At 44.5% G+C, this 25478-nt stretch overlaps 2 protein-coding genes across 2 annotated transcripts; one reads left to right on the top strand and one right to left on the bottom strand.

Annotated features, from left to right (window-relative positions):
• Nucleotides 1–3164: 3164 nt before the first annotated feature.
• On the bottom strand, nucleotides 3165–20795 carry cand1 (cullin-associated and neddylation-dissociated 1). Its single transcript, XM_083902758.1, has 25 exons — nucleotides 20720–20795; nucleotides 17797–17872; nucleotides 16779–16846; nucleotides 16541–16695; nucleotides 16231–16442; nucleotides 15357–15525; nucleotides 15174–15279; nucleotides 13677–13822; nucleotides 13261–13412; nucleotides 12347–12487; nucleotides 12041–12182; nucleotides 10878–11086; nucleotides 10617–10785; nucleotides 10432–10521; nucleotides 10185–10338; nucleotides 8883–9120; nucleotides 8604–8792; nucleotides 7780–7923; nucleotides 7550–7685; nucleotides 7284–7460; nucleotides 5765–5860; nucleotides 5516–5685; nucleotides 5240–5404; nucleotides 5030–5137; nucleotides 3165–3514 (listed from the first exon to the last, which is right to left on the bottom strand). The coding sequence occupies exons 1-25, from the start codon at nucleotides 20785–20787 to the stop codon at nucleotides 3290–3292; spliced, it is 3705 nt and encodes a 1234-aa protein (XP_083758884.1). The 5' UTR covers nucleotides 20788–20795; the 3' UTR covers nucleotides 3165–3289.
• A 718-nt stretch (nucleotides 20796–21513) lies between these two features.
• On the top strand, nucleotides 21514–22104 carry LOC310938339 (aminoacyl tRNA synthase complex-interacting multifunctional protein 1-like; the record flags this gene model as incomplete). Its single annotated transcript, XM_083902832.1, has 1 exon — nucleotides 21514–22104. One exon carries the CDS (start codon nucleotides 21514–21516, stop codon nucleotides 22102–22104), a length of 591 nt encoding a protein of 196 aa, XP_083758958.1.
• Nucleotides 22105–25478: the final 3374 nt, after the last annotated feature.

Raw genomic sequence — 25478 nt, forward strand, 5'->3', positions numbered from 1 at the left:
TAAAAAATAATAATTAAAAAAACAAAACAATATAATGTTATTTGTGTTTCTTGTTGAATTTATTATTATATTTAAAATAAAAATATATTTTAAAAATGGAAAAATATATATTATTTTCATCACAAATTAAACTTACTAACAATTTTCTAAAAACTAAAAGGTTATTAAACAGTGTTGTTTTTATTCAAATATATTCAAAAAATATTTAATTTTACCTGAAAAAAATGCAAAACCCTAAAAAATGTTGACTTTTTATTAAATAAAAAAAATCATTATTTTCTATCCTTTAATCTTAACACTTATTCAGCTAAATATTAAATTATACTAATGATACTTCTTATGTTATATAATCTTATATAATATACAATTTAAAATAGCATTATTCAGATTTTTTGTGTTTATATCATCAGTGTTTTACTGTGAGTTTTTTTATGTTGACGCTCAACTAAGAGTGGAGGTCAAAGGTCAATGAGACAGTGTGTGTGTGTGTGTGTGAAAGTGCGACACACACTCGAGTTGTGAAGACACACCCACACGGTCACCAAGAATAGACACTTCCCCTTCACACTTCCTGTGTGTGTGTGTGTGTGTGTGTGAGCACTTTATTAGAAACACAGCACAAACACGGGGAACTCGGCTCTTTAAAGGTGTTTTTGAAGTGCACATAGTCGGCGACGCCCCCTGTCAATCAAGAAAAGTAAGTGGCGACACAAGGGAAAATGGGATTTTAGCCACAGAACAAAAAATAAATAAAATGAACTCACTCTCCCACACCAAAGCCCATAGAGAAAACAAGTGATTTTAGCTCACAAGGACACAGGAGCTGCTGGTCTACTGCTGCCTCTTGTGGTCACTTTGTGTCACTGAGGTCAATCCAAATGTTGGGATTTTAAAAGCCGAATTTGACAAAATAAGACATAGTAAGTTAGTGATGGAGGCAGCAGTGGATCAACAACTCCTGTGAACTGGCTTTGGTGTGGGAGAGTGAGTGGTTTACAAACTTAGATAAAGGCGTCGTAGACTTTTCTCTGCCGAGTCTCTGGTGCGAGCGTGAATCGTGGTCGTTTCCAGCATCGTTTCATCAGAGCGGAATAAATTAAGTCGACTTCAAAGAGGAAAAATCATCAGCATGTCAATGATCAGCCACACACACTCACACACACACACACACACTTTATCAATGCAGCTGTTGCCTGGCGACCGGATGAACGAGCATCAGCGTCTTTGTTTGCTCCGACGACTTTCTGCCTCGTTGAAGCGGCCAATCGGAGGCGGAGCCTCTCGTCCATACAGGAAGTCGTTAACCTGAAACCGTCAAAGATCTACTGGTTGCAGTCCCATAAAATGTCCGCAGGTGGAGCCCCAGAGCAAAAAGGGCTGGAAAGCTTTTTTGGATTTTTTTTTTTTTTAATTTTTGGTCCAAAATTTTACAAAAACATAATACTTATACTATGTTGACCAAAATGTAAAAAAAAAAATTACATTTGTTTTTCCGAAAAAACAAATAAAAAATTTTTTTTTCCAAAACAAATGTAATTTTCTTTTTCCGGAAAAACAAATTTAAGTTTTTTTTTCCGAAAAAACAAATTTAAGTTATTTTTTCCGAAAAAACAAATTTAAGGTTTTTTTTTCCGAAAAAACAAATTTAAGGTTTTTTTTCCGAAAAAACAAATAAAAATTTTTTTTCCCGAAAAAACAAATGTCATTTTCTTTTTCCGAAAAAACAAATGTCATTTTCTTTTTCCGAAAAAACAAATGTCATTTTCTTTTTCCGAAAAAACAAATGTCATTTTCTTTTTCCGAAAAAACAAATGTCATTTTCTTTTTCCGAAAAAACAAATGTCATTTTCTTTTTCCGAAAAAACAAATGTCATTTTCTTTTTCCGAAAAAACAATTTTTTTTCCGAAAAAAACATTTTGGTCAAAATGTAATTTTTTTTTGACAAATGGAGTATAGCATGTTATAGGCCAAAATGTCCTCACTCCGTAAAAATGCCCTCACTTTGTTGGTTAAAAACCCCTCACTGGTCCTCAGTATGCCACAAGTACAAGAACACACACACACACACAGAGAAATGACTCAGTCTCAGTATGAAGGCAGGCAGAAATGGACCTTTTTTAATTTTTCTTAGGCGATAAACAACAGTGAAGTGTCCTGACCAGACCGGACTGAACCGCATCAAACCGGATTAAACTGGTTCGTTCAACACGACGACTCAATCCAGTTTAAAAATCACAATAGATTAGCGCGCCACAAACCCGACTTGATTTGGTTTTCATTCAAACCAGACGTAAGGCCGACTCGCGCGCGCCGTCGCTTTAACGTTAGGGGTTAAAGTGGGCGTGTCCAACAACCGGCTATCGCGAGTTAGCAGAGAATCGTCGTCGTCGTCGTCGGGCGACAAAAAAAAACAAAAAAAAAAACAACCTCGCGTTTGTACGCCGTCCTGTTTGCGCTACACGCGCGATTCCATCGGCCTGTAATGTGTCGCAGCGCGTTACCGCGGCGACAACCGCACAGCTAGCGCCATCGTGTGGTCCAGACGGGTGTGGTCAGGTGGGGGCCTGGTCCAATAACCCCGCCTCCTCCTCCTCCTCCTCCTCCTCCCTACCTGTGGGGGTCGAGGGCAGGTAAACAATGAAGCTGATTGGTCCACAAACAGTAAAGCCCCTCCCACCCGACGTAACTCCCAAGCATCCTATTGGCTGCCTACACGTTTCGCAAAAAAAACAAACAAAAAAAACAAAAAAAACAGAGCGAGCCCCTCCTCCTCCTCCTCCCATTGTCACAGCCTCAGGCAGAAAAGGCTGCGTCTCCCCCTATTGGTCAGTTCTGATAACACGCCCACTGTCAGTCACTCAGCAGTGGCCAATCAGGTCGCAGCACCTGTGGAACCTTCTGGAATTACGAAAAAAAAGAAAGTAAAAAAAAAAGGAAAAGAATGATGAAGAACAGGGACATCGACCAATCAGATGACCGCGCTAGAAAAACAAACAGGAAGTAGGAGGAGCTTCCGAGCCTCACATGGAATTTATTTTTCAGGAATTTATTGATTTTTTTTTCTTTGTTCTTTGTTTCCGTTGTTTTTTTTGTCGTACTTCAGGCTCCTCCCTCTTTTTTCCGACGTCAGTGCATCATGAAACCATTAATCGTGTGTGTGTGTGTGTGTGTTTGAGTCCTGTTGTCATGGAAACATGCTGCAGGGTTAGCGCTCCAGCAGCAGACGGGGGGGTGGGGTTGAGGGGGTGGTGGTGCCGTGTTGCATTGTGGGAAGTGTAGTCCGTCTGTTTAGCTGGTGTCCATGGACTCCATGTTGGCGGAGCTGGAGTCCCTCTGGATGGAGTCAAAGATGGCCGCCAGCTCCTGATTGGACGAGATCTGCGACTGGAACTCGGACATGAGCGGCGACTTCTCGGCCTCGGGGATCGTTAGCAGAGCGACGACCGCGCGCATCGCAGAGCGCTTTAGCTCGTCCTGCTTCTCAAACTCCTGCTTCACAGAGTTAGCCTTCACCTGTGAGAGGGTGAGACACGTGAGAGGGTGAGACTGAGTTAGCCTTCACCTGTGAGAGGGTGAGACACGTGAGAGGGTGAGACCGAGTTAGCCTTCACCTGTGAGAGGGTGAGACACGTGAGAGGGTGAGACTGAGTTAGCCTTTAACTGTGAGAGGGTGAGACACGTGAGAGGGTGAGACTGAGTTAGCCTTCACCAGTGAGAGGGCGAGACATGAGAGTGGGAGAGGGCGAGACATGAGGGTGAGAGGGTGAGAGGGCGAGACGTGAGAGGGCGAGACATGAGGGTGAGAGGGCGAGAAATGAGGGTTAGAGGGCGAGACATGAGGGTTAGAGGGCGAGACGTGAGGGTGAGAGGGCGAGACATGAGGGTTAGAGGGCGAGACGTGAGGGTGAGAGGGCGAGACATGAGGGTTAGAGGGCGAGACGTGAGAGGGCGAGACATGAGGGTGAGAGGGCGAGACGTGAGGGTGAGAGGGCGAGACATGAGGGTGAGAGGGCGAGACGTGAGAGGGCGAGACGTGAGGGTGAGAGGGCGAGAAATGAGGGTTAGAGGGCGAGACATGAGGGTTAGAGGGCGAGACGTGAGAGGGCGAGACGTGAGGGTGAGAGGGCGAGACATGAGGGTTAGAGGGCGAGACATGAGGGTGAGAGGGCGAGACGTGAGAGGGCGAGACGTGAGGGTGAGAGGGCGAGACGCGAGGGTGAGAGGGCGAGGCGCGAGGGTGAGAGCGCGAGACGTGAGGGTGAGAGGGCGAGACATGAGGGTGAGAGGGCGAGACGTGAGGGTGAGAGGGCGAGACATGAGGGTTAGAGGGCGAGACGTGAGGGTGAGAGGGCGAGACGTGAGGGTGAGAGGGCGAGACGTGAGAACACGAAACGTGACAGGGCGAGATATGAGAGTGTGACAGGGTGAAATGTGAGAGGTCGAGACATGAGCGGGTGAGACGTGAGCAGGTGACACATGAGAGGGTGACCGGGTGAGACGTCAGAGGGTGAGACGCGAGAGGGCAAGACGTCAGAGGGTGAGACGCGAAAGGGCAAGACTTCAGAGGGTGACGGGGTGAGACGTGACAGGGTGACACATCAGAGGGTGAGACGTGAGAGGGGGAGAGGTGAGATGAGAGAGGGTAAGACGTGACGGTGAGATGTGAGAAGGTGAAATGTGAGAGGGTGAGGTGTCAGAGGGTGAGACGCGAGTGGGTGAGACATGAGAGGGTGACAGGGCATGACGTGAGTGGGTGAGAGTGAGATGAATGAGAGGATGAGCAGACTGAGTCGATGACACAGACTAACACAGACTGAATGATGTAGTAGTTCATTAATTCCAGTAGATGGCAGTGATGCAACATCATGGCTGAACACTGCCACACAAGAAGTCACAACAAGTCACATGACTCAGTTTGTTTACACACCAGAGCCACTTTCAGGAGGTCAGAGGTCACTGACGACTTTAAATACCGTCTCAGACCCTTGTATGCTGCCCCCTGGTGGTTGAGTGTGTGTGTGTGTGTACCTTGGTGGTGCAGGTGGCTCTGAGCGGCTCCACCAGTCTGTCCAGTCTCTGGAGGACGGCACTGGGACACAGAGACGAGAGTCTGGCCAACATCAGGAAGGTGAGCATCTGCAGACAGAGAGCACAGCACCAGGTTAAAGGGATTAAAGTAGTAGCAGTACTTTAACAGTAACAGTAGTAGTAGTAGTAGTAGTAGTAGTACTGCAGTACCTTGATGTCGTAGTGGTCCTTGAGTCCGTCTTCTACGTGGTTGAGGAAGGTGAAGATGTCGATGCGGTCCAGACAGCTGTCCAGCAGAGTGTACATACACTCAAACGCTGCTTTCCTCAGGTCCAGACCGTCGTCCACTGTGTGTTTGAAGGGTCCCATCTCCACCTGCACACACACACACACACACACACACACACACACACACACACACACGGAGGTCAAACACCTGCGTGGCCCCGCCTCCCTCCTCACCTCGCCGGCTTTCTCGCTCCTCACCTCTCGGATCAGCTCCTTGCGAACTTTGGTCTCGTTGTAGAGCTGCGGTAGAACCGAGTCCAGCAGCTCTCGGATCAGACTGGGTTTGTTGTGAGCGGCCGAGTTAAACGTGACCAGGGCGACGCGACGCACGTTCAGGTCCGGGTCCTCCAGCGTCTTCAGGAAGTCACCTGATCAATGAGCCGTTAATCGTCAATACGTGATCAATGAACGAGTGTGTGTCTGTGTGTGTGTGTGAGTGTGTGTTACCTATGCAGTTCTTGAGCAGAGGGTCGATGGGCTGTGGTTGGTCAGAGATGGTGAACTTGACCGCCGTCACCACGGAGCTTCTGGCGTACGACGAGCCTGCGATCGATCAATCAATCAATCAATCAATCGTCAATAATTCACATCAACAATCAGGTGACTGATCCGTGACCTGCTCGTCAATTAAACTTGTTTTAGAGACATAGGTTTTCCGATTGGTTGGGAGGCAAAAAAAAGAGGGGGCGGGGCTTAAGCACATCTTTATTTCTATTGGACGAAGTTTGTTTTGTTACCGGGAAGAAAAACAATCAATAACAAAACCAATCACAAAGATTTTTTTATTTGCTTTACTGATTGTGCGTTTATCTACGTATGAAAGTTACTGATTACCAACGACCGCATAGTCTTTTTATTAGCACGTTAGCGGCGTTAGCAGAGTCAACGTTAAATCGCGTCGTCGCCATGGAAACACGTGAGCGGAAAAAGACGCGTCCAGGTGGCTGTTCACCAGTTATCTCCGTTAGCTGCATTAGCTCCTTTAGCATCGTTAGCACGCTGACAACATTTTCAGAAAGCGAGGACATTTCCATAAAGTGTATATTTATACTTTAGCATTGGGCACGTTAACGGCGTCAACGCTAACGCATGACGCGTTTCCATGACGACTGACCAGAAAAAAGACGCGCGTGACGTCATGTTTACGGAGTCCAGGTCACCGTTTACCAGTTAGCTCTTTTAGCGCCGTTAGCGTTAGCCTACAGCCGAACTGGAGCGGTCTGTTTATTTAAGGAAAATAGAGCAGCGCTACAAATAACTAGCATAGCATGCGTACTGCGTGTGCGTGCCTCTGTTTTTAAAGTTTAGCGTTACTTTAGAGACTCGTTTTAACAGATCGGGAGCCGCGTAAACATGACGTCGCGAAACGCATCGCGCGCTAACGTGCATTAGCGTTGATTTGAAGATTTTACGACTTATTGATCAGTGACCTCATTTGACAGGTATCCTTTGAGGCGTGGCAGCAGTATTTATTGATTATCGATTACCTGACAGCAGGTATCCTTTGAGGCCTGACAGTATTTATTGATTACCTGACAGCAGGTATCCTTTGAGGTGTGACAGCAGTATTTATTGATTATCAATTATCGATTACATGACAGCAGGTATCCTTTGAGGCGTGACAGCAGTATTTATTGATTATTGATTACCTGACAGCAGGTATCCTTTTAGGCCTGACAGTATTTATTGATTACCTGACAGCAGGTATCCTTTGAGGTGTGACAGCAGTATTTATTGATTATTGATTACCTGACAGCAGGTATCCTTTTAGGCCTGACAGTATTTATTGATTATTGATTACCTGACAGCAGGTATCCTTTGAGGCGTGGCAGCAGTATTTATTGATTATTGATTACCTGACAGCAGGTATCCTTTGAGGCGTGGCAGCAGTATTTATTGATTATTGATTACCTGACAGCAGGTATCCTTTGAGGCGTGGCAGCAGTATTTATTGATTATTGATTACCTGACAGCAGGTATCCTTTGAGGCGTGGCAGCAGCGTTTCGGGGTCGATCAGTGTCAGTTTTCCCAGACACTCGGCGACGACGTTCCTGGTCCCTTCCTCCTGACACTCGCTGTGCTTGAGCAGCAGAGTCCAGACCGACTCCACGTACGGCTTCAGACCGGACACCGACGCCGAACCTGAACAACACAAACACACACACGCACACAGATTAAAACCAAACACACACACACACTCGGAGATTAAGAGTGTAAGCTGCGGCTCTCACTGATGATTTCTTTGAGCGAGTGCAGCAGCAGATACTGTCTCTTAGAGGACGAGATCTCCTGCAGGACGAAGGGAAGATACTCGGGTAGATTCCCGACAGCGATGCTGCCCAACGCGTACGAGGCGGCCGACTTCACCTGAGAGACACACGAGGACAGAGAGAGACTTAACGCCACAGAACAACACAGAAGAATCACTGCCAACAGCGCAACAAAGGTGTTGCGGACAAACCTCTTCACTGGACGAGGAGAAGGCGTCCAGGATGACCGTCTTCAGCTCTGGTTGGCTGCTCAGGTCCACGTGGTGTCCAACCTCGCCCAATGAGAGCAGAGCGAGGAGCCTGATGGAGTCTGTGGAGCGGCTGTTCTTCACGTCCTGAACAAAACAAAAACTTTATCAACAAAAACTGCGTCAAAGACAATCTCACGTCTGCGTTTGAGTGGGAAAAAAAGTGTATAATTGTTCACAAATGACGGAAAAATATATGTATATCCTACCCCCTCCCATTTGGTCTAAGCTCCGCCTCGAAAACACTGAAAATGTTGTGTTTTTGCTAGTGCTAGCCACGTTAATGACGGTTAACGATGTTACCGGCGTCAACTTTAACGCATCTCCATGACAACTGAACGAAAAAAAGACGCTTTAATATTGTTAAAATGAGTCTCTAAAGTAACGCTAAAGTTTAAAAACAGAGGCACATATATACGCGGTACACAGGTACGCTAACGTGCCCAGAGCTAAAGTATAAGTATACACTTTATGACGATGTCCTCGCTCTCTGGAAGTTGTCCCTCTCTGAATGTGTGCTCGCTTTCTGAAAATGTTGTAGGCGCGCTAACGGCGCTAAAGGAGCTAACACAGCTAACGGAGCTAATGCTGCCTGGACTTTTTTTTCCGGTCAGTCGTCATGGAAACACGTCATGCATTTATGTGCATTAACATTGATGACGCAAACGCCGTTAGCCGCCAACGCCATTAGCCGCCGTTAACTTGCCCAACACTAGTTTTTGCCACAAGCAGGCTCCCTAAAAGTGGCGGGAAAAAGGAACGCTCACCTGGATGAACTGTCCGACCACAGCCGGTCCCTCGTTCGGACACGCTCGGGTCAGCGCGGCGACACATTTGGCGATGGAGCAGTACGCCTGTTTGTGCGGCAGCGCGGCGCTCTGAGAGTAAACGGGACCGGTTAGCATCCTCAGCAGGTCCATGTAGCCCAGACCGGGAGTCTCCGTGGAGACCAGAGCCTGGAAAACACAACACAAACAAGCACAGTCAGCGTTTGTTCCTTTAGCCACGAGTCACGCGACTTCTCCGGGCGAGGTCAGCGTGCGTACCTGGTAGAAGTCCAGCATGGCGGCGAGCGCTCCGCCCTGCAGCAGCGGGGATCGGACCAGCGCGATGAGCTGCTGGAGGATGTTGCCGCCGCTCAGCTGACCCAGCGAGGACGGGTGAGTCACCGCCAGCGTGGACAGGAAGCTGAGCGCCATCTGCGACACGTGCATGTCGCTCTCCGAGATGAGCGGCGGCAGCTCGGCGAGGACGGCGTCCACCATGACGGGGGTCACCGCCGAGCTGGGGACAAAACAATCTCGTTTTTTCCACTGAAAATATTTGTTTCAGAGCAATTTCTCACGTTATTTAAAGACATTTGATGAATTTAAGGTACATGTTTTTTTACAATTACGCCGTTAGCTACATCTCATCATTCTGGTTAAAGCTCCGCCCCCAAACACTGAAATTTGTACTTTTGATTTTACTTCAGGTCATTTTACGTCAAACAAACTGTGCAATAGAAGGGTACAGATTTTTCTTAACACGTAAAAAAAATGAATTGTTCACAAATGTCGAAAAAATATCGTCATTTTTTGGGTCGCCTGTTTGCAATAGCAGCTACACGGCTAAAAATTGCGACCGACATACATATATATATCCTACCCCCTCCCATTTGGTATAAGCTCCGCCTCCAAAACACTGAAAGTCGTGTTTTTGCCTTCGGTAGACTCCGCCCATATGTCGAAGATTATCGGAAATTGCAATGACTTTAGTCGGGATAAAAGTGACATGACATATTTTCATTGCCTGTTAGCAATAGCGGCTAGAAGAAAAAACGCGATCTTTGCTAACGCGTCTGTAACACTGCGACATTACTTGCTAACTCACTTTTTATAGCATTAGTTCATCCGTTTTCTCTATGTACGTAAATACAGAACATCTTCAGAATGCTAATATCAACTAAATTGCGATAAAGTGCCTTAAGTAGGCTCCGCCCAATTCCTTTAACGAATTATATATCTATATAGATATTAAGTAATATTATACAGCATATCTTTTTACATATTGCGCAACAATACTAGCGGCAATAGCAGCTACAAGATAAAAGCGAACTTTGCTAACTGTAACATTGCACCATTTCTTGTTAACTCACTTTTTATAATGTTAGTTCATCGTCCGTAAATACAACAGAACGTCTTCAGAAAGCTTATGATACGAACTAAATTGCGATAAAGTCCCTTCAGTAGGCTCCGCCCATTATTTTCAAGCATTTAAAAAAAAACATATTGCTTAATAATACTTCGTTATTTTGATCAGGTAAGTCGTGTCGGGAGATTTTCTCTGATGTAGCGGTCGCGCGTTACCTGTAGTTTCGCAGCAGGATGTCGAGCGCCGCTAGCGTGCACAGCTTCAGCGCTCGCTGGTTCTTGCGCAGGAAGGAGGCGAGGATGGGAACGGCGTCGGGGAGAACCGGCCTCAGGTCGATCTTCAGCGGCGAGCCGGCGATGAGCGTCAGAGCTGCGGCGACAGACGCACGCACAGTCAGCGGCGTTTCATACACTTGGGGGGGGGGGGGGGCGTGTCTAGGCTAAAGAGGGGGGCGGGGCTTACCTTTGACCGTCGTCAGCCTCGTGATCTCGTTCTTGAGTCGTTCCAAGAAGATCAGCAACGTTCCCGGAAGTTCGGCGGGCAAACGGTCGCCTGGGGAAAACAAAAAAGACAAATCGAGATCAACGAAGGCGTCGCAGAGCACGATTAACGTCGTGACATCGTCGTCGTGGCGATGTAGCGGTTACCTAGGTTACAGATGATCTGTCCCATACAGGAGATGGCTCGTTCTTTCACCTCCTGGTCGATGTCGGCGGCCTTCAGGCGTTTGATCGTGCAGGTGAAAAGGTCGTTGATGTAAGGGGAGGGGTCAAAGCTGTCCGAGCCCTCTGATAGGCTGTCCAGAGGTCGGATCACCTGGAGGAGACAAACGGTGACGTTAGTGGCGTGGGACGTCGGAGGAGGATTTTTGTTTGTTTGTTTTTTAACGGATTTTCGCGACTCCAGACCTTGACGAGCTGCTGAGTGACGAGCAGAGCCTCGGATGTGATCTTGTAGAAGGGGTCTCCCACGCACGCCACCACGGGCGGCACGAGGGCGGGGACGTGGGCGTGGAAGGCGTGAGCGGGATGCGTGACCATGATGACGTGGAGGCAGGCCAAGGCGTCGATCTTCAGGTTGGAGCTGCTCGATTTGTCGTTGAGAGAGAAAATTATTCCTGAAAAACAAAGTTTTTATATTTTTATAAAATTCATTAAAATTATTCCTTAAGAGATATTCAGGGCGATGCCGACTATTATGATCGTAAATTTCAAGTCATTCCGAGATACTTTTTGTTTTTTTGATAAAGCTCAGCTCACTGTCAAAGTGCATCAGGGCAAATGGATAATTTCCTGATTTTCAAAAATTCCTTAAAATTATTTCTTAACAGATATGCAAATATTTTCAACAGATCCTTGTTTAGGGCGATGTCGACTATTATGATCTAAAATTTCAAGTAATTCGGAGATACTTTTTTTTTTGAGAAGAAACTCAGCTCACTGTGAAAGTGCATCAGGGCAAATGGATAATTTCCTGATTTTCAAAAATTCATTAAAATTATCCCTTCAGAGGTTTGCAAATATTTTCAACGGATTCTTGTTCAGGGCGATGCCGACTATTATGATGTTAAATTTCAAGTCATTCCGAGATACTTTTTGTTTTTTTGAAGAAACTCAGCTCACTGTCAAAGTGCATCAGGGCAAATGGATCATTTCCTGATATTCAAAAATTCCTTAAAATTATTTCTTAAGAGATATGCAAATATTTTTAACAGATCCTTGTTTAGGGCGATGTCGACTATTATGATCTAAAATTTCAAGTAATTCGGAGATACTTTTTGATTTTTTGATAAAACTCAGCTCACTGTCAAAGTGCATCAGGGCAAATGGATCATTTCCTGATTTTCAAAAATTCATTAAAATTATTCCTTAAGAGATATGCAAATATTTTCAACTGATCCTTGTTCAGGGTGATGCCGACTATTATGATGGTAAATTTCAAGTCATTCCGAGATACTTTTTGTTTTTTTGAAAAAGCTCACTGTCAAAGTGTATCAGGGCAAATTAAAATTATTCCTTAAGAAGAGCTACTCATAGTGGTATTTCTTTTATATGTATGTTTTTTAAATTACCAGGTATTAGTACTGGGATGTGCTGAGTCAGCGCTCCAGGCAGGACGTTGACCAGCTCTGTCAACATGTTGAAACAGCACTGACGGGTTTTCACGCTCTTCTCCTTCAGCTGCTTGTGAAGAGCTTTCACGATCATGGGCACCTGCGGACGAGGCCGAGAGAGACGATGTTACAGACAGATGGTGGCGCCGGATGTTGATGGTTTCCTGTCGCCGCCACAGCGGCATGGAACTCACTTCAGCGGCTCAACGGCACCACCAGGTGTACACACACACACACACACAGACACTGCGGCTGCAGATTTACCTGGCTCTGCAGCATGGTCAGCGGCGTCTCGCCCTGCTCCATGGCGTCGGGGTCGGTCAACCAGCTCTGAGCCGGTCTGGTCTGTTTGAGCAGCGACAGGTAGGCGTGGAAGACGTCGGCCTTCACGTTCTCCTCGCGCTCCTGGAGACACAAACGCCACGTTTCGTAATCTCGCCACGTCTTTATCTTCACTGTTCGGCAGACGTTAACAACAGGAAACTGAAGTTTGTAAACAACTCACTCTGCCACACCAAACCCCATAGAGAAAATCAGCGATTTTAGCTCATGAAGACACAGGAGCTGCTGGTCCACTGCTGCCTCGTGTGGTCACTTTGTGTCACTAATTTAAGTCTAAATTGAATATTTTAAAAGCCGAATTTGACAAAATATGACATTTAAACTCAACAACTCCTGTGAACTCCTGTGTCTCTGTGATGTTAAAATCAGTGATTTTCTCTATGGGCTTTGGTGCGGGAGAGTGAGTGGTTTTCAAACTTCACTTTCCTCTTACTTGAGCCCTTTGTACTGAATAAAATCACCATAACAACAAGTCTACGACATCTTAAAAACATGTTCACGTCTTTATTTCACTGTTAGACAGACTTTTTTCCAACAAGAAACTGAAGTTTGTAAACAACTCACTCTCCCACACCAAACCCCATAGAGAAAATCAGTGATTTTAGCTCACAGGGACACAGGAGCTGCTGGTCTACTGCTGCCTCGTGTGGTCACTTTGTGTCACTGATTTGAATCTGAATGACTGTTTTTAAAAGCCTGCGTCTCTGTGACGTTAAAATCAGTGATTTTCTCTATGGGGTTTGGTGCGGGAGAGTGAGTAAATCTCAAATCCCGAGATTAAACTCAAGTTTGAGTTCGACAGGGCCGTAACACAGATAATCCACCCCCGTTCGTACCTTGAAGCGGCAGACGAGCGCGGGCGACACCGAGCGGTAAAACTCGGGCAGCATCTCGTGGCGCGTGGAGACGACGGCGTCCAGACACTTGGCCGCCGCCCGTCGCACTTTCCAGCTCATGTCGTCGTCGTCGCTGTACTCGTCGTCGCTTCCTGGACAAAGGACAGAGAGACACAGGAGTGGGTCAAACGCCAGTTTAAAACGACAAACTAAATCCTTGCTGCTGCTGCTGCCACCTAGTGGTCATAATCGGAGTGTTTCCTGATTTTTCCGCTTCATAAATCAAGTCAAATTGGGTCATTTTGGTTTGTGGACAAACACAAAATCATTATTTTTTTGGGACCGAATGGGTAAATAATCAACAGATTATGTCCCGTTAATCCATCACATGGATCCAGATTAAGAGACGTCGGTACCTTGGTAATCCTCGTCGTTCTGCTCGGCGTCCATGGCGTTGTCGTCCTCGTCCTCGTCGTCAAAGTTGTAGTTGGGGTCGTAGGTCAGGTAGCGCAGGCAGATGGAGATGACCGTGGGCACGTGGGGGTAAACTTCTTTGGGGCACCTTTTTTTTTTTTTTCGACAAATGGCAGGGATTAAAATAAACTAGAGTTCTAATCTGATCAAAAAAAAAAAACATGACTTTCAATAACCGTGACGATATATTTTTTATCAGGAGGCTTTAATCTTTATTTGTTGGCACGGCGGATTAAGAAGTGGGAAAGCACAGCATCGTGAAGGTGGGCTCAAAGATTGCAGGGATTTGGGATTATCAGGCAGTGGAAAGGTATTTTACTGATAGAATCCTCCGTGACGCTTTCAGGATCGGAAAACTGAAACCACGACTCGGGCTGGCGAACACAGATAATGCTTCAGCGTTTCGTTACGATTCGTCTCGTTCGCTTTTTTTATTAGAGATTAAAACATTTGATCTGTTTCTGTGGCGTTTGAGGAGGCTGGACGTGAGCGTACGGACGAGGGAAGAGGGTCGATCAATCGTCCATTAGGGATCGATGGATTCGCCTGGATCTAAACACTGAGAGTAGTGTGTGTGTGTGTGTTCTTGTACTTGCGGCATACTGAGGACCAGTGAGGGTTTTTAACCAACAGAGTGAGGACATTTTGGCCGGTCCTCACTTTGTTTTCATTGAAATCACTTCCGTAGGTTGCTATAACATGCTATAGTCAATTTGTAAAAAAAAAAAAAAAAAAAAAAACTTTTGGTCGACATAGTATAGTATGACGTTTTTGTCCAATTTTGGACCTTTTTTTTTTCAAATTTTGGACCTTTTTTTTCAAATTTTGGACCAACATTTTTCTGTCAAATTGTTTTTTAGATTTTGGTCGACATAGTATAGTATGGCTTTTTTTTTCAAATTTTGGACCAAATTTTTTTCAAATTTTGGACCAAATTTTTTTTGGGACATTTTGGTCGACATAGTTTAGTATGATGTATTTGTCAAATTTTGGACCAAATTTTTTTTTTCATATTTTTTTTTTTTTAATTTTGGTCAACATAGTATAGTATGACGTTTTGTCAAATTTTGGACCACATTTTTTTTTTTTTAATTTTGGACCAAATTTATTTTTCTAAATTTTGGTCGACATAGTATAGTATGATGTATTTGTCAAATTTTGGACCAAAACATTTTTGTCAAATTTTTTTTTTACATTTTGGTCGACATAATATTGGACCAAAACAAAAAATCGAAAAAGCTTTCCTGCCCTTTTTGCTTTGGGGCTCCACCTGCAGACATTTTATGGTACTGCAACCAGTAGTTCTTTATAGATGTCATTCATGAAGTCGATATTTGTAATTGCGTTGATTTATAAAGTGGAAATGCTGGTCCTCACTTTGTCAGCAACCCAGTCTTCAGTATGTAGCAAGTACAAGAGTGTGTGTGTGTGTGCGTTACCTCCTGACGAAGGACTCGAAGGCCTGGATGCAGTATTCTCTGAGCTCGTCGTCGTCCACGTTACAGAACTTCACCACCAGAGGGATGATCTTCTCCAGATACTCTCCTAAACACACACACACACGAGGTTTGTAAGCGATGCTACAGCAGAGGAAGCCGCTAACCTAGCTTACTGCGACTCACCGATGCGGTGTCCCGCCTGTCTGCTGATGGCGGCCGTGCACTGGATGTACGTCCTGGTGGTGGACATGTTGTCGTTCCTGCCCAGCTCCGTCAGCAGGTGCTCGATCAGGTCGATGAAGACCAGGTTCCCGCAGGACATGACCAGGTGACCCAGAGCCATGATGGTCCTCTGGAACGTCCAGTCACCATTAAGAGGGAAATTAATAAGCAGCTGACAGTACAGGAAACTGACTGACTGTCTGTAAACCACTCACTCTCCCACACCAAAGCCCAGAGTGGTTTACCAACTTTCGTTTCCTCTTACTTGAGCTTTTTGTACTGAATAAAATCACCATAAAAACAAGTCTACGACATCTTGAGAACATGTTTACATCTTTATCTTAATGTTAGACAGACTTTAACAACAAGAAACGGAAGTTTGAAAACCACTCATTCTCCCACACCAAACCCCATAGAGAAAATCAGTGATTTTAGCTCACACAGGACACAGGAGCTGCTGGTCTACTGCTGCCTCGTGTGGTCACTTTGTGTCACTAATTTGAATCTGAATGATGTTTTTAAAAGCCGAAGTGACAAAATAAGACATTTGAAGTTAGTGATGGAGGCAGCAGTGGATCAACAACTTCTGTGAACTCCTGTGTCTTTGTGATGTTAAAATCACTGATTTTCTATATGGGGTTTGGTGTGGGAGAGTGAGTGAATTTTCAAAACTTCCGTTTCCTTTTGGAAAAGTCCGTCTAACAGTGAGACAAAGACGTGAAACATGTTTTTAAGATGTCGTAGACTGAAGCCGCGAGAGTGTCGGCTGTTTTTTTAAATGTAGGGGGCGCTCTTTTATACTGTACAAGCACACTTGAAAGAACACGAGTCGTACCTTTCTGACAGCCAGTCTGGGGGAAGTGAGCTGCGGGAGCAGACAGCTGAGGATGGAGGGGTGGAAATTCACCAACAGCCCCCCCTGTCTGCAGAGCATGTCGGCCATGATGTCTAGCGCCTCCAGCTGGACGGAGACGTCTTCCTGTTTGGCGATGGCGCTCGTCAGGCGCCCCGTTATCTTCTTGCAAACACTGGCAGCGAGAGCGGAGCCTGGGAGCACAGAGGGTTGACAGTTCTACCGTTAATCTCTAGGGGGCAGCAGCAGCAGCAGCACTCGACAGAGAGGGGGCGCTTGTTTAGTTTCTCACCACTGGAGGCGGGCGGTAACTCTCCGATCACCGTTTTGAGTCCGATGGATGAGATGTCTCTGAGCTGCTCTTTGTCCGACAGCATGTTGGTGCACAGAGTGTCCACTATCGTCTCCACCTGGTACTCCTTCACCTTACTGACCAGAGGCCCCAGGCTGACAAAACAAACACACACTCAGTTATAGGTAAAGCCAGAGATTAAATAACAATAAAAAAAACATCAAGAGTTTTTTTTTACCATTTAACAGCCAGATTCTGAACTTCTCCATTCTTGTCTTCCAGCAGTTTGAGAATCATCCTCACCACCTGTCAATCAATGTGCAGAAAAGTTACGGATTTAGAGAAACGCGGACAGCGCTAACATTACTTATATCCATGGTTCTCAAGTCAATCGACCAATAAACCAATACTTTCATTTGCTCCAAACAAAACTACTGCTACAAAGAGTCTGAACAGTTTAAACCAGTTTAACAACAGTGTAAACAAGACGGACTGTAAACCAGTTTAAACCAGTTATAATAGTTTAAACCAAAATGTACGGTGTAAACAAGTATGAACAGTACAAACCTGGACAAACTGTTATAAAACAGTATAATTATCATCCGTATAAAAAGGTGTAAAACATTCCAAACAGCGTAAACCAGTCCAAACAGCGTAAACCAGTCCAAACAGCGTAAACCAGTCCAAACAGCGTAAACCAGTCCAAACAGTGTAAACCAGTCCAAACATGGTAAACCAGTCCAAACGGCAAAATACAGTCCAAACACTATAAACCAGTATAAACAGCACAAACAAGTCCAAACTGTAAAACAGTCCAAATGGCGAAAAACAGTACAAATACTGTAAACCAGTATAAACGGCGTAAACCTAGTATAATCGGCATAAACCAGTCCAAATATTGTAAACCAGTCCAAATACTGTAAACCAGTTCAAACAGCATAAACCAGTCCAAACGGCGTCAACCAGTCCAGACGGCGTAAACCAGTATAAACAGCGTAAAGCAGTCCAAACTGCATAAACCAGTCTAAACAGCATAAACCAGTCTAAACAGCATAAACCAGTCTAAACAGCATAAACCAGTCCAAACTGCATAAACCAGTATAAACAGCGTAAACCAGTCCAAATACTGTAAACCAGTCCAAACGGCGTAAACCAGTAAACACAGTATAAACCAGTATAAACCCAGTGTAAACCAGTCCAAACAGTATAAACCAGTATAAACAGAGTATAACCCAGTCTAAACCAGTGTGACTGACCTTCCTCTCGCTGTCGTCGTCCAGTTTGATAGAATCCTTCTGTAACTCTGTCATCAGGTCGTTTGTGGCCATGAACCTGGAGAGAAAACACAAAAACACAGAAGTCATTTCACAGAGAAACAACAGGAATAACATGAATAAACATATATAACTGTTTTACAACTACAGTAATTCATTCGAGGTGTGTTCCAAATACATTAACCGCTCCTTATTTTTTTTTTTAAGTTGAGAGTAAAAATAGTGAAAGTTTCAGCCGCTTTAATACACACTTACATTAACTGACACCGTGTCTAATCCCACATTTATCAGGAGGCAGCGGCAGCAGCAGCAGCAGCAGATTAAAAGTGCTCAGCTCTGCTGTGAAGTGAGCAGCGTCTGAGCAGAAAGAAGCGTAATTATCTCTGCTGATGCAGCAGCAGCCGCTGACGCCGCCGCTCCGTATTAAAGCTGAGAAGATTCCTTTAACTGCGGCGCATTCAAGGTCAGACGCCGCTTTCTCCCCCCCAAAAAAACCCCTCAACGCGGACGCGTTCTGACGATTTCCACGTATTCCTGCGGCGAGCGGGATGAGGCGATTATCTGCTTTGAAATTCGTTATATTGTTTATTTAAAGAAGTGTAATTAACGGCAGCATTTGGTTTAACAACGTCCCGGTCATCAAGCACACGGACAAAATCACTCTTACTTCACGTAAGATACGCATGGTCTCCGATAATAATATCCAACAATATCGCGATATCTGTCCAAGTGATGGAAACGAGATGCTAACGTGAAAAGTTAAAAGTGCAGGATTATTCACAACATGCATAGAGAAAGGTCAAAGGTCATAAAGTCTACGTATTGAATGTGGATGGAGCGTCTCTTAACGTAGCTTTCTCCACCGTTATCCAGCTCTAAAGTCCGTTTTATTGAGTATTTAAATTAGCGCTGGGCACTAGCTTAACGCACGATGTGTTTCCATGACGACTGTCCGGAGAAAGACGCGCCTGACGTCATGTTTACGTGCTGCGACACTGAGAGTCTGCGCACCGTTTACCAGTTAGCTCCGTTAGCTGCATTAGCTCGTTTAGCGCCGTTAGCGCGCCTACAGTCGAGTCGAGTCGAGTTTAGCGTAGCTTTAGAGACTCGTTTTAACGATCCGGAGTCACGTAAACATGACGTCGCTCGCGTCTTTATCCCGCCAGCTTTCGCGGAAGTGCGCCGTGCGTTAGCGTTGACGCCGCTATGTCCATCATCGAGTACTTGTTTGGTCAGAAAACGTTGAAATAAAAAAAAAAGTTTGTCTGCGTTTGTCAGACCAAGAAATAGCGATGTTTCTCAACTGTCTTGTTTCGTCCGATAAAAAGGTATATAGTAATAATAATAATCTCCCAATAGTATTATAAAAAAAACGATAATAACTCAAAAAGTCACATAATATTAGTTCAAAGTAACTGCCCCTAAAATGCATTAACTCGCTGAAATGTGATTGGCTGACACGACATTTGCATTAACCTTATAAAGTGGCTGTTTGTAAGCAGTGGTTTTAACTGTAAAGTTTTGACACGCAATAATAGTTCTAAACGCACGACTCAATATACAAAATACAAAACAATATCGCTGCTAGCATTAGCTGTGCGTTAAAGCATGAGTCAGCAGTTTTACAGGTTTTTAAAGGGGATTCAGAAGCTGTCTTTTTTTTGTGAAAAAGTACAGAACATTTATAAAGAATGTAGTATTTTTGGAGTCCATCAACAAAATACTACCATATCTTTGTTTTGTCGTCACCAAATATTCAATATTCAAATACTGCACCTCGTGGTTCGGCAATTTAGATTGTTTAACGATAAATTGTGCGGGATATTTGACACACGCACAACAACATACAATCCTGGTGATTTATTTTGAAAGGCAACACAAGGGAAGGCTGCGTCCACGACCTCACAATTTATCATGTTTTTATGTGACATAACAAAACGGTAACCATAGTAACAAGACGAGTACAGTCAAACTGACTATTTAACACCGTGTGCAGCATCTGCCTAGACAGGTTGGGGTGAAAGGAAAAAATGCGAACAGAAACTATTTATTTCTTCTTATTATTTACTTTTTCTGATTTCCCTCCACATACCACCAGAGGAAGCTCGCGTACCATAGGTGGTACATGTACCACAGCTTGAGAACCATGGGTATTATTAAAATTAGCTTTTGTTCGCGTTTCTCTAAATCAGTAACTTTTTTGCACATTAACTGAAAATAGACTGATTAATTGTTTAGTCGAATAATAATAATAATAATACACATCGCAATCGAGTTATAACAATAAGTTTTGCATAAATAAATGTGACAATGAATTAATCTATATATTTAATATGTTTATTAACTTGTCAGTCTTATTATAACAGGCCTTAGTTTGTTTACAGTCGAGTTTTAACGTGAATATAGTTTTCATGTGTTCATACACTAGTAAACACACACACACACCAACGAGCAAAAACACAACAGAAACAACTCTATCATTATTGCTGGCAGCTAGCTGTCATGCTAACTTCCCACGTAAACGCCTATAGCCGGCGGACATCCGAGCGTTAGCTGACATCATGCTAGCTTGCGGCATGACAGAAGTTGCGGCTAACCCCCGGCTAACGCGGCGGGCTAACGGGGAGCCGGCGGCGTTAACCCGCTGCTGACCCGCGGGTTTAACGTCACCGGCGGCTGGTAGTTAACCCTCTCGACCACACTAACCAGCGCACTGGGCACTAACTAGCTGGTTAGCGGTGTGACGTTGATCAGACAGGTGGCAGGCTAGCTGTTAGCATGAGGCCTCTCTCTCTCTCCTCTCTCTGTTGCTAACGCGGCGTTAAAAGAGCCGGCGCTCGGCTCGCGTGAGCTCGGTCCACGGTTCGGGGGGTTTTTCCCCTTCTTTTTTTTTTGTTAATCGTACCTGAAGTCCTTGTCGCTGGAGGTCATTTTCTCCAGCAGGTTGGAGATGTGGTACGAGCCGGTCGCCATGTCGGTTGTCAGCCGTTAGCCTCCCGCTAGCAGTGGTGCGCTCGGTGAGTGTGTTCCGGCTGCGGGGTGTTGCGCGTGTGTGCGGCCGCTTCAGCCCTCCTGCTGCCTCGGCGTGTCTGAGGCCGAAGGGGTCCGCTCCTGCGTCCTGGTTCCGGGTTCCGGGTCCTGGTTCTGGTTCTGGTGCAGCCTGCCGCCTTCCTCTGCTGTTACAGCGACTGTCGCATCCCGGGGTTCGCGGAGTTTCGGTGTGTTTGAATGGACCTCCCGTTCTCTCTGCAGAGGGGCGGGGTTAGCAGGAGTGGACGCTGAGGGGTCAAGGGTCACAGGATATTTTTTTTTTTCCTATGTTGTTTTATTATTGTTTTATTAGGCTCTTTATTTATTTTCCCGCTGCACAAACTTGTCCTGCAGTTTAAAAAAAAAAAATGATGTGGGGAAATTGGCTTTTTAAATGTTTTAGTAACCATGGTGAAGGAACTTTGGAGAAAGCAGATGAAAGTAGAGCAAAGATCAAAGGAATCTCTCATTGTACCAAATTGAATTTTAAGATTCAAGTCCTCTACTTGTGCCTCATGGCTGCTTTGATCTGCGTTCTCCATCGTTTGTACATAAACACTTGTTGGGTTGACTGAACCTGGAAGAGACCATCGACAAACTCCTCGTCCATGTGGGTTGAAGCCAGGACCTCGTGAAGCAGGAAGTTCGTCACAGAGCGGGACCAAACTGATGGGAAGTGCCACCAAACCTTCTCCGTCCAGAACCTTCCGTCACCAAAGGCAAGAAGAAGGAATGAAAACGGTGGGCGCTCCCGTCCTGGAGGACGTGGCGATGGACGGGAAGCACCTGTCGCTGCGCGTCGGGCGCATCGTCTCGGCGGAGAAGCACCCGGACGCCCACAGTCTGGTCGTGGTGCGCGTGGACGCCGGCGAAGCCTCGAGGCCCATGACGGTGGTCAGCGGCCTGCTCAAGCTCTTCCCCCTGGAGCAGGTGGTGAACCGCGCGGTCGTGCTGCTCTGCAACCTGAGGCCGGCCAAGATGCGCGGCGTCCTGTCGCAGGCGCTGGTCATGTGCGCCACGTCGCCGGAGAAGGTGGAGATCGTGGACCCGCCGCGCGGCGCCCAACCGGGCGACCGGGTGACGTTCCTGGGCTACCTCGCCGAGCCGGAGAGGGAGCTCTTCGACAAGAAGAAGGAGCAGGTCCTGTGCGACCTGTGCACGGACGGCCACTGCGTCGCCACGTACAAGGGGGCGGCGTTCATCGTGGCGGGGAAGGGCGTGTGCCGAGCGCAGACCCTCAGCAACTGCACGGTCAAATAAATAAATACAGACACTTTTTTTTGTCGTAGATCAATAAAAAAAGAAAGATTCTGTTGAATCGAATGGTTTCCGATTCGTCGCCCACGTCTGTTTTTCTTTGATCGCACCACGACGTCGGGGCTAGCATGAGTGGCGGCCATCTTGGAATCGATCCTAACGCGAGGTACGTCGCTGCGACTTTCCGAGAAGTACGAATTCCGACTTCCAACTACGATACGAGTCGGTGTCGAGATTCTCCGACCGACGTCGTGTTCGCGACGGAGGGAAAAACTTCGTAAATTCACGCTCAGTGAGACCGCAGCGTGTACGATGATTTGGGGCAGGATGTAATAATGTTGCCCTCTACAGGTCAAAGCTCTTCACTGCAGCCCAAATTTGTGTTAAATTTAAGCGTAAAAAAAAGACTGACTTCATATACATATATATATATATATATATACGTGTACATAATGTCTCTGAGGTCGCTAGCGGCATCAAATGTGGTGCGACGCTTACATTTTTTTTTCATATTTACTCATTAATTCATTTTGCATGATAACTATGTTTTTATTGTAAATAATTTATCGTTACGTATCAAAACAAACGCTTTAAGTATATTCTGATGCTAATACGTAGTAAAACATTATTTAAATATCTCATTACTTATACACCATATATATATCTATATACATATATTTATATAAATATATATATTTATATTTCCAGTATAAGTGAGTATATAGATATAAACATACAGTGTTTGGTGAGAGTACATTGTTTCCATTAGGGCTAGCATGAGTGGCAGCCATCTTGGAATCAATCCTAACGCGAGGTACGGCGCTACGACTTTCCGAGAAGTACGAAATTCCGAGAGTTTCTTTGTGAACCAATCGCTGTTGAGATTCTCCGACCGATGTCGTGTTCGCGACGGAGAGGGAAAAACGTCGTAAATTCACGCTCAAGTGTACGATGATTTGTGGCAGGATGTAATAATGCTGCCCTCTACAGGTCAAAGCTCTTCACTGCGGCCCAAATTTGTGTTGAATTGAAGCGTAAAAAAGAGACTGAGTTTATATATATATATATATATTTATTTATATATATAAATATATATATATACGTGTACGTGTACATAAGGTCTGTGAGGTCTCTAACCCGAGGCTAGCGGCACCAAATGTGGCCCTTTATACGATTACATGCGGCCCGACACTTAATTTATTTTTAAGCATTATAACTATGTTTTTATTGTGAATAATTTATCGTTACGTATCAAAACAAACGCCTTTATTTTGAAATTATGTGCACCTTTACACGCTTTAAGTATATTTTGATGCTAATACGTTTACTTGGGCGTCGACACATTTGTTTTTATTTAAATATGTCATTACTTATACACCATATATATGTGTATATAAATGTATATATGTATATATATATACACCATATATATGTGTATATAAATGTATATATGTATATATATATACACATATATTATTTCCAGTATAAGTGAGTATATAGATATAAACACACAGTGTTTGGTGAGAGTACATTGTTTCCAGTTTTCTAAAGGTCTGTGATCATTGTCTCGTTCACCTGCTGCAGGTGCTTTCATTCAAAACCCTCAAGAGACACACTTCCTGTTTACACACACACACACGCACACGCACGCACGCACGCACGCACGCACGCACGCACGCACACACACACACACACACACACACACACACTCACACACGCGCGCCTAACCCTTAAACCAGGTCTTAAGCTCCTGAAAAAGCCCTTAAAAGTTATGAGGACCAGACAAAATGTACACACTGTTCCCAAAAGATGTCCTCACAAAGGTAAGAACACACACGCGCGCACACACACACACACACACACACACACACACACACACACACACACACACACACACACACACACACACACACACACACACACACACACACACACACACACACACACACACACACACTGAGTCACAGATAGGTTGAGTAGGATGTTGACAAACCCCCAGGCTCTGCTCTCTCTCTCTCTCTCACACACACACACACACACTCACACACATATGCATGCTGTGATTCGTGTGTGTGTGTGTGTGTGTGTGTGTGTGTGACAGTGTGTGACAGTAATCTATGAAACGAGGCTCTGCAGCTGCATCACAAACACGCCGAGCGTCGTCGTCGTCGTCGTCTCTCAGGAAATGATTGGGATGATGATGAAGAAGACGATGATGAAGGTGTAATTACAGCCTGACGTGTGTGTGTGTGTGTGTGTAAAATGTTTGAGATGATTATTGATTTTTTTGGACTGAATAGACGCTAAATAAAACACATTAAATTGAATTAACGAGGTTCTGTTTGCACTGCGTTTATTTTACACTGTGTTTTACACATTCATTCATTCATTCATTCATTCATTCATTCACTCACTCACATCATCAGTGAACATTATTTATATATGAGAGCAAGTCTGTGAATAAGACAGCAGCTGTTTCACTGATATATCAAACTAATGTTGTTTTAAACCGTACATTTATTACATATTCATTTGAGCATTTTGCATATATATATTATGTATATATATATAATATAGATATGTATATATATATTTGTGAATATATTATTTGTATTTGCATATATATATACATGTATATTTATACATATGTATATAGGTGTATATACCTATACACGTATATATGTGTAGCTATAGATATATATACACAGTACATGTATGTATATAATGTGTACTGTTGGTGTAACATATACATATATGTATATACGTGTACATACAGTATAAGTATGTATATAATGTGTATATATATTTATATACATATACTATAAGTATGTATATAATGTGTAGTGTTGGTGTAACATATATATATATACACACATATATATACATACGTATATACATACAGTATAAGTATGTATATAATGTGCATCGTTGGTGTAACATATATTTACATATATACACATATATATACATACAGTATAAGTATTTATATAATACTGTTGGTGTAACATATATATATACACACATATATACATATATATATATACACATGCAGTATAAGTATGTATATCATGTATACTGTTGGTGTAACATATATATATATACACACATATATACATATATATATACACATACAGTACAAGTATGTATATCATGTGTACTGTTGGTGTAACAGAAACAGAAAACCTCGCTCAGACTCGTGTCCTAACTTGCGTCCGTTTCCAGTCGTGACCTTTGAAGGTTTGAAGGTTTGACCTTTGTGTTTTGACCTTTGTGTCCCCCCTCCCCCCTCCCCCCCTCTGTATGATGATGTCATCAGTTTGACAGACAGACAGACAGACAGACAGTGACCACGCGACGTTTAACTCCCAAACGTTTCA

This window comes from Microchirus variegatus (assembly GCF_963457635.1).
Source record: "Microchirus variegatus genome assembly, chromosome: 16".
Classification (NCBI taxonomy): Eukaryota; Metazoa; Chordata; class Actinopteri; order Pleuronectiformes; family Soleidae; genus Microchirus; species Microchirus variegatus.